General features: G+C 32.9%; 1 protein-coding gene across 1 annotated transcript; it reads right to left on the bottom strand.

The window, feature by feature from the left end:
- Window positions 1-4,690: 4,690 nt before the first annotated feature.
- On the bottom strand, window positions 4,691-8,467 carry LOC105037130 (uncharacterized). The gene is made up of 3 exons (XM_010912832.4): window positions 8,001-8,467; window positions 7,046-7,392; window positions 4,691-5,272 (listed from the first exon to the last, which is right to left on the bottom strand). Exons 1-3 carry the CDS (start codon window positions 8,175-8,177, stop codon window positions 4,825-4,827), a joined length of 972 nt encoding a protein of 323 aa, XP_010911134.1. The 5' UTR covers window positions 8,178-8,467; the 3' UTR covers window positions 4,691-4,824.
- Window positions 8,468-12,666: the final 4,199 nt, after the last annotated feature.

Genomic DNA, 12,666 nt, shown 5'->3' with positions numbered 1-12,666 from the left:
TTTATCATAAATAATTTATAATTTATAAATTTTTTAATTTTTTAAAATATTGGCGATGAAAATATTTCATCATAAATAATTGAGTATTTATGATGAAAATAATTTTTGATCATAAATACTTAATTATTTACAATAAAATATTTTTATCATAAATAATCTATAATTTTTAAATTTTTAATTTTTTTAAAATATTGATGATTAAAATATTTTCATTGTAAACAATCGAGTATTTATGATGAAAATTATTTTTAATTATAAATTTTTGATTGTTTATGATAGAATATTTTGGTCGCAAATAATCTATAATTTTTAATTTTTTTAAATTTTTTATTTTTTTAAAATATTTATGATGAAAATATTTTCATCATAAATAATCAAGTATTTATGACATAAATTATTTTTGATCATAAATACTTGATTATTTATGATGAAATAGTTTCATCACAAATAATCTGTAATTTTTAAATTTTTAAATTTTTTATTTTTTACAAAATATTGATGATGAAAATATTTTCATCGTAAATAATTGAGTATTTACGATGAAAATAATTTTTGATCTCAAATACTAAATTATTTATAATACAGTATTTTTATCGTAAATAATCTATAATTTTTAAATTTTTTATTTTTTTAAAATATTGATGATAAAAATATTTTTATTGTAAATAATTGAGTATTTACGATGAAATTATTTTTGATCACAAATACTTGATTATTTACGATGAAATATTTTTATCACAAATAATATATAATTTTTAAATTTTTTAAATTTCTTATTTTTTTGAAATATTGATGATGAAAATATTTTCTTCATAAATAATCGAGTATGTATGATGGAAATAATTTTTAGTCATAAATACTCGATTATTTATGATGGAATATTTTTATCACAAATAATTTGAAATTTTTAAATTTTTTAAATTCTAGATTTTTTTTCAAAATATTGAGGATGAAAATATTTTCATCGTAAATAATCGAGTATTTACAATAAAAATTATTTTTGATCGTAAATACTCGATTATTTATGATGAAATATTTTTATCATAAATAATTTATAATTTTTATATTTTTTAAATTTTTTATTTTTTTTCAAATATTGACGATGAAAATATTTTCATCGTAAATAATCAAGTATTTATGACAAAAATTATTTTTGATCATAAATACTCGATTATTTATGATAAAATATTTTTATCATAAATAATATATAATTTTTAAATTTTTTATTTTTTTGATATATTGACGATGAAAATATTTTTGTTATAAATAATCAAGTATTTATGATAGAAATAATTTTGATCATAAATACTAAATTATTTACAATAAAATATTTTTATCATAAATAATCTATAATTTTTAAATTTATTATTTTTTTCAAAATATTGATGATGAAAATATTTTTATCATAAATAATAGAGTATTTATGATGAAAATTATTTTTGATCGCAAATACTCAATTATTTATGATGAAATATTTTCATCGTAAGTAATCTATAATTTTAAAATTTTTAAAATTTTTTATTTTTTTTTAAATATTGACGACGAAATATTTTCGTTGGAAATAAGTTTATTACCGATGAAAAAATATTTTTCATCGTAAATACTAAAATTATTTACGATAAAAATATTTTCATCATAAATATTTAGAAATTTAAAGTTAAAATAAATGATGTATTATTTATGATGAAAATATTCATTGTAAATAATTCGTATTTACGATGAATTTTTTTTCCGTCGCTAATAGGAAACTATTTGCAATGAAAAAATATCTTCATCGTAAATATTTTATTATTTATATTAAATATAATTTTTCATCGTAAATACTGTTATTATCGACAAAAATTATTTGCGTCGCAAATAATTCCATTGCAAAAATATTTTTTTTTTTTGTAATGATCGATTTATCTCCATATTTAAAAAGAAACTAAAAAATAGATATAACTAATATATGACTTATATTTGTAACCCTTTAGAATAAATATAGATTAATAGTACAATTAATTTTAATATCCATTTAATTCCATATGGATTTATCGATTCCTGATCTGTCTTTGATCCATTTGCAGTCCTAGAAATTGCCACTCTACATAACCAACATAATAAATGAAGGAACTTCTAGTAATTTAATACCCAAGAGTCTTCCTGTCCAGCTGTAACTTGACCTAGTATCTTCTGATGTCATTATCTTACAAAAATGTTTAAATTCTGAGAATAGTTAATATTTTTTTTTGGTAATGTGTTATCCATAAATCATTCACTACAAGTACCTGATTATAATAGAATATATTCATAAACATGTAGTCAATTTTCATTATATTATAATGATGAAATTAAATAAATATACATAATCTTCTAAATATTTAGAGCTTTCTTCCCGGGAACTTGACAGTTGCAGGAGGTTATCCTTAGGTCTCACTTGGTTCACCAAAAGTGGAGGGAGGAAGATACAGTCAATAAAAGGTAGAAAAACTCCCTTTTGTTTGATTGGATTTTTAAATGAAATGAAGATTAGAAAAAGGTGTATTTTATAAGATAGAAAATTTATGTTATACATGGATTTGCAGAGTTTCCATAGGATAGAAATTGAAGATTTTTTTTTTCAAAAAAATATTTTTAAATCATCAAAAGATCTATAGCTGACATAAATATTATTTCTCATTATGTCTCAAACCCTCTTCTACCACGATCTATGGCCAAAAATATCCTTAACCATCATAATTTTTTATTTACAAATAATAGTAATGTGTAGAACAAGATAAAATTTTTTCGAGTATAATAAATATCTTACACAGTTTTTCTTTGAAAAGTAGATATCCAATCAAATATAAGTCATTCTAGAATAAATTATTTTTTAATAATCAAAAAATAAATAAAAAATTTTTTTCCTGATAAAAGCAAGCCTAACTTTTACCAAAAAAAATGATAATAATATTTGTTACTGTTGCTTATGATGGTTGGGTCTAGCATTATGTGAGCCAACTGGTGGCACATAAAGCCTAAGCCTAATGTGCTTTGTAGTAGGCTCGGGGATATGGTGCGATAATGTTAATATAGCAAATTTTGTGATAGCACTCTATGAAGGTTATATATTGGTTTTTATAAAAAGTATCTTAGCATTGTTTGAATGGTCTGATATCTCAATCATCAGTCCATTGAAAGATGTCTTTTAGACCCTCTTTTACCTTTTTTTAATCTTTTTTCTTTTCGTCTCTTAGTAGATGAGGTCCGTAGGTTCTTTTTCTGATGGAATAGTAGTCGAAGCACGATTTTTTATGGTGCGAGGATTGCAGTACAAAATGCCGTGCAGCATTTGATGGCTACTCTACAGATATGGATGGCTATCTAATGAAACAGCCTTATGTGTCACGCACACTGAATTACAGTTGATAGCCATCTATCTATTAATGGCAGTCATCAGACATTGCACAATACTAAACAGTGCAATCCGTACACCACAGAAGATCTTGGTTTCTTCTAAGAGGTCCATGGGTTCAAATCATAGTTGCACCCCGCAAAAGAATTTGTCAGTATGGTAAACCAGCTACCATCTTCAATGCTTTTTGGAATTCTTAAAGTTTTCACCTTCCGCCTATAAAAGAAGACCAAGATACAGAAAAGTATTTAGATTTGGATGCTTTCATTCATGGTTCATGTGCAGAGGACTAATATTTGTATTTGAAGAGCTCTTCTGTATTTCATATCTCCACTGCACACAATGGTTTCCACTTTATAGTCCATGCAGAAGTTACTTTATAGATCTGCACATCTTGATCAACCTCTATCTCTTGAATCCAACACTAGCTCAGGGATTTCTGCTGTTCTTTTAGATGTTGCTTTATTGTTTCTCCACTCATCATAGATCTTATGGTTTAGGATGGGTTTTGGTTCGGTCTTTCACGTGAAAAAATGATCTCTTCTTTTTTTATGATGTCGGTCATTGGATTGTATAATATCCATTTTATGTGTAGACAAAAAAAGATTAGAAGGCTTTGAAATCCATGCAAGATGCGATCTAATGGTTGATTTTGAAAAAAAAAAATATTAATCATATTTTTCATATAAAAGATACAATCCAAACCTGAACTAGATGCTTAATACTACTACTCTGCTTGCTCTATTTTTGGTGGGTGTTTGGTGTAAATATAGCTTATTTGTTTCCATGACTAACTACCGTATATGTTCTTCTGCATGCAGGCCCTACTTCTCATTTCAGTCTACAGTGTCCTGTAAACTTTTGTTATCTTTCAAGTAATACAGCTATTCCTCCTTTTACCAAAAAAAACCAAAAACTATAAAAGAATAGGGATATAATTTTTCTACAGAGAACAGCAGATGTTCTGGCCAGGAATAGTAGGCAAAGGGCAAAGGAATAGAACACATTCCTCCCATGAGAGCTTGGAGCAAGACATGGTCATAGAAGTAATGTTCACTAAATGGGGAAAGCATCAAATTAAAAGGCGTGTTAAAAAAGCACTCACATATTCCTGCAACATACAGACAAGACTGGTTGGTGCCTGGCCCCAGCAAGTTCAAAAAGGAACAGAAAATAAGCCATGCAACACCTAACTCTTCTGCCTATTGGTTTCTCAACATAAAATACCACATGGTAAGAAACTTCTCAAAGATTTCTCTTAGTATAAACATTGAGTAAGGCCACTTCTAAATCTATTACCATGGAAACAGTTCTCACTGACAACTAATAGAATAATCACCCACTCATACTTTATTTATGTACATGGATGACTACATATAAACAAACATCTATATATGTACATGGATATCAACATTGATAGAAGATAGGGGAAAGAACAGAACTAGTGATTATCAAGTGCAATCATTCAGAAGCTCCCCAATGCTCGAGCGCTGCTCGTTGCTTAGTTTCATGGGGAAGATGATGTGGAATTTTATTCGCAAATCCCCTCTGATCCCCTTCTCATGCACAAGAGGCATGCCTTGGCCTTTAATGACTTTCTCATATCCTGGATAGATTATCTCATCATGGAAGGAACAGCTCATCTTCTCTCCACTCAAGAGTGGAAAAGAGAAGGTCCAACCAGTGAGGGCGTTCACCAAGGGGACCTCTACTTTGAGCACCAAGTCATTACCTACTCTCTTGAAAATGGGGTGCTTCCTCTCTGATATCAAGATGACAACATCGGCAGGGACGCATCCTTGTCGCTGGTCCCCCATCCCTTCAAATGTGATTTTGGTCCCTTTCTTCCATCCTGGCTTCACCTTAATTGTGTGTCTCTCCTCCTGATGAACAATTAACCTACCAAAATGAAAGAATACAAAGCTTTAGGCCAAGTTCTTTTCTTATAGTTTAAGATAGTCATATTGATGTCATCACAATATTGTGGTAGGACCGTTCCAAAGCAACATATTATATCAGAACTTCAAATAATACAGGGAATAAAATTCACACAGATCTCAAATTATCTCAGAATTTCATGTAGTAGTAAAGAGAAATGATGCACCGCACAAAATAGTGCTGTCTGTGGCTTCCACCTTCACGTGTCCATAGATCCAATACTATTGCTCAAAGGACCATTTAATGGATAAGCCAGAGCACAGACATAAACTAACTTGATGCTTGTAAATATATTATCACAGAAAACATCCTCTTTTTAATCAAGAAAACTCTGCTCCAATCCCCATCATCATATTTAAGCTTTAACCTTTTCTTTAAAGAGAGATTAGAAGCTAGACTCCTTCAGCTTCACATCAGTCATATTAAATTGATATCATTTTTAGGATTACAAAGTAGATAGTCGATGTTAGAGGATGGTGCCACCTAGATAGGTCGCAGGTACGTGAACGGATGACGGAGACTCTGACAGACGCAGCAAAAAAGGTCCAAGTAGACTTGGTCTGGATGGGAACTAAAGAGGAGGTAGTATCAATTTAGTTGACCTATAATTGAAACCAGTAACAATTAAGCTTGTATGAAATATTAATAGGATAACCCTAATTATTTAAGTTCATGTTTACATAAGCAATGGCATATCTAGCAATTGGCAATGTCTGGGATATTTCTACTTGCACCCTGAATACATGTATTTTGTCACTGAATGAGATTAAGTTCCCCAATATGTCCCCATCAGAACAAATTCCGAGTGAGCTAAGAGAAATGATGTAAACACTCCAAAAGTCATTTATCAGAGGACCTCTTCTTCTTGCAATGTCTCCATCTACAAATAGCTAAGCTGAACATTTTGCTCTGTTTTCAGGTAGATTCAAATCATATGCAACTATAATTAATTTCATTGGAGCAAAGCTATTCCTTTGTGACATATTTACCAAGCATACCAATACCTTCATATAGCGCCTCAACAAGTCTTTCTGTTGACTTCATGAATAACCATTTTTCATACATGTCTTTTTTTTTTTTTTGAAACATTTTTATAAATGTTAGAACGTAAAGATAAGATAACTCTGCTTACTTGGTTAATGTAAGAAAAAAGTTTCAAAAAGTAAGTGCCCATCCTTCTCATATAGTATAATATTTCAGATAATAATCTGGTTGGTTGGGATCAACCTAGGCAATAAAACTACCAGTTCAAACTCTTCCTTCTGAAAGGGAATTCAATGATGTCCTCAATCCATCCTTATAATTTAATTCCATAATTTTTTAAAAAAGAAAGCAACAGCAACTAAACCTCCTGCTTTTTTTGGGGACAAAATTGTAACTTTCCATCTCTTTCCGTGGTAGGATGAATGGAAGAATCACCAACTATAGCAAAGCAATTGCCTCCAACAACCATCCCCTCGCAAGAATAAAATAAAAATATAAATAGTAAATATAAATAAATAAATAGATAATAATTTTTTTTTTTTTGGAATAAAGGCATCACTTTTCAAAGAAGATTGCAGCTTCTTCTTCTTCTTTTTTCTTCTTTCCTGAAAAAAAACACTCTTCTTGCGGTAGATTCGAGGAGTTACAGAATTTTTTTGAGATAAAGAGTTGCAGAATCTCCAACAAGAAATAATTAAATACCAGCAAAAATTATGAGAGAAGAAGGGGGAGAAGAAACAGGACATATACCCGTTCTTGGTGACAACGTCCCTGGTGAACGTGACCTCCTTCTTGCAGCCACGGAAGAGCTCCTCGAGCGTGCACTCGAGCTTGTGCTCCACCGGCGGGGGCTTACGGCAAGCCGGCACCGAGAACGTCGGCCTCCCCACTGGGCTGCTGGCGCCCATGGAGTAGTGCATGTCCTTGGAATCCCTCCCTGAGCCGCTCTGAGGGAATAACTCCTGGCTCCGTTGCCTCCGCAGCGGCGACGGTCTCGCCGCTTCCCAGCCACTGTTCGACCCCCCTCCCGCGCCGCCGCCCCCGACGGCGTTGCAGAACCCAAACATGGCTCTGCTGTCCTCCTGAACATTAAGAGCCTATAGAAACAACAAAAAGGAAAAGAAAGAAAAAAACAGATCTTTAAGCTTGTGTGAGATAAAATTTAGGAATGGGACAGAGCTGAGAGAGATATAATAAGACGGGCTTATAACAACAAGAACAGCACCAAAAGAAGAGATTTTTACGTTGTTGGACTAGATTCAGGTGATGGGATGGGATTAAGAGAGATAAAATGAGAAGAACAGGACCTATAACAACAAGAACAACATCTAGAGAAGAGAATTTTAAGCTCTTTTTAATACAATTGAGGTAATGGGACGAGGTTAAGAGACATAAAACAAGAAGAGGAGGGCCTGTAACATCAAAATCTCCAATAAAAAAAAAGAATTCCAGGATTTTCAGGTAATGTTGAGGTTCTGCATCATCAACATCAGCAAGAAGAAGAAGGGGAAGAAGAAAAGATGAGATTTTTAAGCTTGTCAGACCAAATTGGTGGAATAGGATGGTGTTAATTGAGAGAAATACACTCAGAAGAGGAAGGTCGACGAACAAAAACAACAGCAACAACAACGAAAACAACAAAAGGATAAAACTTTAAGCATTAGAGATAAAATAGCGGGGAATGGGAAATTATGGGAAGGAGAACCTCATAGGCTTGGGTGATGGCTTTGAACTTGGCCTCGGCTTGGGGCTTGGAGGAAGCGGGGTGCTTGTCGGGGTGCCACTTCTTGATGAGGGCTCTGTAGGCGGCGCGGATTTCTTGGGGGGAGGAGTCCTTGGGGATTTCCAGCACCTTAAAGTAGAAGTCCATGGGGTTGCCCATTGGGAGAACTAGAGGAGAGGAGAGGAGAGAAAAGAGAGAGGCGAGAAGAAGAACCAGCAACGAGCCACTACTGATGGCCTAAACAAAGCAAAAAACAAAAGAGAGAGAGAGTGAGAAGGAAAGGAAGGATTGGTAACGGATGGAAGGGAGAGAGATGTGTGACTTCTTATTCCGGTAAGTATCCATTTGGGGATTGAGAGAGAGAGAGAGAATGAAAAGACCCTCCTCCTTCGTCTGGCTTCCAATTGGAGGAGGACATGGAGATGAAGGCATTGGTTGGAACTTTGGCAGTTGGAGGATGCGAGCAGAATGCCAAGGCACGTGAGATGCATGTGGAGGGAGAGAAAGTATCCTTGGCTCTCATAATGTCTCTCACTAGAAGTTACTTGGATCAGTGTTGTCAGTCTAATGCGAATTGGTAAGGATAGTAAAACCTTTTCTTGTGGCATACTTTTCTTTGTCTATAATTGCTAAAGAATGAGATGTATTTATTTGAGAAGAGAAGCAAACACCTTAAGGGTCCCACGCATCATAAAATGCGGTACACCCATGGATGATATCCATTATAGGATGGATGGCCTTACACGAACATATTGTTTCATAACCGTCTATTTTGTGATCATCGCCATCCACAAACATACCACATTCTATGGTGCTACGCATGCATTGTAAATAATCCGTACTCCAAGATATATATGCACAAATGATGAAAAAAATAATGCCACTCACTTCCTACATACGGTCATATAATGGCACACCAGCATTTTGCTTAAATTTTACAATATATGAAACTTTAGAAGAGAAAGCGATCATGATTACGAAGAAACTATATCCTATATTACATGCACTATATGATCTTTTAGTATGCTAATTATCTCGTTTTGTTTTCATAAAACTATTCATGATGTACTCATCATGGTAATTGGCCCAAAGAAAGTAGGCATGTTTATTGATGCAATGCATGGCCATATTGATGGACACGATGTAGGATATAATTTTCTGTGATTATGCACCTATAAAATTAGCTTTATAAATTAGCATTGGGGCGTGCAATTCACATGAGACAAAATCAGATACTTTTTATTTTTTTTAGATTAAAAAATTAATTATTTACTAGTGGTTATATATTTTTCACATCACTACATGTGGGACCTACTGATTTCATGATCTTTTATATAATAACGTTGGAAGGTAGTTTAATTTATCCATTTATTTAAAAGCCCTTGCATGTAATTCACAAAAGAAAGAAAGATTAATTTACCAAAACTTACCCCAAGCTATGGTTCCTATCCTTTATTTAGGAGGTAGTAGGTTTGAATCTTATAGAGCTATTTGAGGATTTCTATATTATTCTAGGTGAAATGCTATCAAAACATATTAAATTTATGAAAACTTCTAATTTAGGCTTTCTAGGTCAACTTTTGATAAAATTACTTGATTGTGGAAGAACCTATAACTTGATTGAAAAATGCTGTCAGAGCAAACTGCTTCATAAATCCTTTTAATAGACTTCCAAAGTGCCCAAAAAATTTTGCCCATGGTAGTGAGGTGTTAATGTGGTTTTGCCTCCAAACAAGAGAGACCAACAGACATGAGTTACATAGCTGTCCTCCAAATCTATATAACCTATTGAATCTTGGTGAAAGTGGATCTAAATACATGCTTATAGTACAGCAGTCAATGGAACTAAGTCTAGATCTTTTTAGTGGTTCCAACTTCAAAAGATAATTTTGGCAATCACCTATCATTCATCCATGCTTCATGCTTATGGCCCATCCATGCTATCATTGCAAGCATTATTGCTTGTAGCTATAAATTCCAATCCTTTTGCGTACTAGCTGCTGATGTTACCCTCGTAAAGAAATCCCTGGCCCCCCAAGTGTACGGATGTTGGCACCTAACTATATATGGGTCCCCTCATTCTCTGTCTCCTCCCCTCTCTCTATGTATATCTGCATCATATAAGCATGACAGGGTGAAGGGTCTCACATCATAATCTCACGTGAAAAAGAAAGGGAAAGGCCAATAAAGTATTCACACAGTTGGGATGTCACTTTAGCCGACAAACGGAAGAAGAGATGGAAATAGATCTAAATAAAAGGGAAAAAAAAAAAAATCCAAGGAGACCAATCTTGTGGCAGCTGGGAGTCTCCACCTAACAAAGCAAAGTAAAACCAAAGATGAGCTACCATTGTATAACTTCCTCTTACATAAGTACTAATCACCACTGGGAACTGATTAATGACTTGTTTTATCCAACCAAAAGATTATTGCAACATTCCTAAAAAGATTATCACTTTTCAATTAACTAGTTTCAATGCAAGATATGGTCATTATAAAGGGCCTGTTTGGATGCTAGAACTTGATGACACATCTATCATGAAGATGGGAGAAGGATGAGAGAAGCAGGCTGATATAGAGATGCAGTTGCTCCTCCGATCTTAAGATTTGTAGAGCCTATAGAATACCTTGATTCATATATTTGTCTTTGTAACAAAGCAGGAGACATTACAAGGGTTTAAAAAATTAAATAACTGTCCAAACAATCAGCCCAAAATGAAGTGGAAGCAGTAAGCATGCCTAATGCTTAGATCTTGACTAAGATTGTCGTAGATACATCTTCTTTCTAATTGAGATTATTTCCAATACTAAAGTTCAAAATCCAAGTTAAAAAGACAACTAGATTATAATGGTGCGTGCATCAAACTTATATCTTAATAGTTTTTGGTACAAGATTTGCCATACTGACTATATTAGTTTTTACTATATTATACCAAACGTATCGTATTGAACCAATATTTAGCCTCATAATGCACTGACATTTTTAATATGCCTTGTATCGTACCATGCATTGATACTATAATAAAATGGTATAGATATGGGGTTTGGAGATGGCGACTTTTGCTTAGGTAACTAGGAGAATAAGCCTCAAGCAAAACATAAGTATTTTCCATTTTTTCATTGAAACTTCAGAAAAATGGCATAGTATCTACTGCCATAGTTTGGAAGATCACAATTTAAGAGTTCCAAATATTTCAAGCATAATAGGCCAAGAGTCTAGCTATTTCGAGCCGTATGTGTTGAAGTTAGACCCTTGATCAATAGACAACCGCACTGCAATAGATCCTTTCATAGAAACAATCCATTAAGTATGACCTTGCCAATAATATGATGGCTATTCGATTGGTTGGACCACCGACAATAATGTGCCCATAATACAACAATGAATAGTCCTAAGTTCTATTTGGAATGTCACTAAAAAACTTAGGGGGGCCTCTTCTAGGCCCTTAGAGCCGGCTCACGTTGGAAAATGTCCCTTTCACTAGGCATAATATGTTTGTTTTATGGCTAATAAACACAGGCTCTAGCATGCTATGTGATAAGGGACTGATGGATTAACTTTGTCTTAAAAAAATTAAAAAAAAACTTTTAAAACCAACTGCTATTGATGGAGTTGGCCATGTGGAAGCTAGAGCTAAGCAATTGATACCAGGATCTCTATGAGCATAACACATGTTCAACAGAGATTGTGTCGTGGCAAAATTATTCCGTTTTAATTCTCCATTACCGAGTCTTAGCAACATTCTTTGTGGTTCACGTAAAACAGGAAGGAGAAGCATAGTTCCTTTCTGATTTGTATGTATATATGCACACACATACATACGTACACGTATGTATATAATCTCAGAGAGAAGAGAGGATGGATGATTTTTTTTTTTGGTGGGGGGGTGGGGGGGGGGGGGGAGAAAGGGTAGACTGTAATAATTCCTAGGATACCTTATATTCCTCCAATATATATATATATCAACAAAAAATGGGGATGAAGTTTGAAATTAATAGTCACACCCATATTAACAACTATTTAAAGTCCATTGAACACTAAAACCTTGCTTAGCTGTGATAATTTTCTATTGTAAATAATAACTTAATCTTTGAAATCTATAATTGCAATATGGAAAATTTTTGTGTGAACATATGGCAATACTACCTGAATATAAACACATATTAGGAGGTTCTGTGATAAATTTAATATATTTTGTCTGATCTAAAATTTGTACTTTTTAACAATCTAGAACCTTTTTTTCAAGGAAGAAATATAGTCCATCTCAATCTCATAATATTAGTTCGGAAGAACAAAAGAGATGTAACTGCATCTGGACATTAATTGCATGTAATTTCTCAATGATGACTCACAAATGACATAAACAATATGCACAACATGAGCATTAGTCAATATATTTACTCTTTACTTCTGCATTCATTTCCACCCCACCAAGCAAAAAGAAAATAAGAAAAGCAGATAATTTCTAGTGACAGTCATAGGATTTTTTTTTTTTTTTTTTTTTGTGTGGACACATTGGTAGTCTTAGATACCTGTATATGCTTTTAAATTAGTAGATAAAAATAATTAAGCATATCACTTACGTGTCCAGGGTAAATAAATGTCAACCAATCCAGTGTATAGAAATCATATAATAATACCAAAATG

Source organism: Elaeis guineensis, chromosome 1, assembly GCF_000442705.2.
Source record: "Elaeis guineensis isolate ETL-2024a chromosome 1, EG11, whole genome shotgun sequence".
Lineage (NCBI taxonomy): Eukaryota > Viridiplantae > Streptophyta > Magnoliopsida > Arecales > Arecaceae > Elaeis > Elaeis guineensis.
The sequence above is the reverse complement of the archived record's forward strand: the minus strand, read 5'-3'. Positions and strand labels throughout refer to the sequence as shown.

Bases quoted from the DNA above. Each gene is read 5' to 3' on its own strand.
- LOC105037130 (XM_010912832.4), bottom strand. From the start codon at position 8,177: ATGGGCAACCCCATGGACTTCTACTTTAAGGTGCTGGAAATCCCCAAG. The intron at 7,393-8,000 runs GTTCTCCTTCCC...TTGTTTCTATAG, and splicing joins CCATCACCCAAGCCTATGAG to GCTCTTAATGTTCAGGAGGA. The intron at 5,273-7,045 runs GTATATGTCCTG...TCATTTTGGTAG, and splicing joins GACGTTGTCACCAAGAACGG to GTTAATTGTTCATCAGGAGG.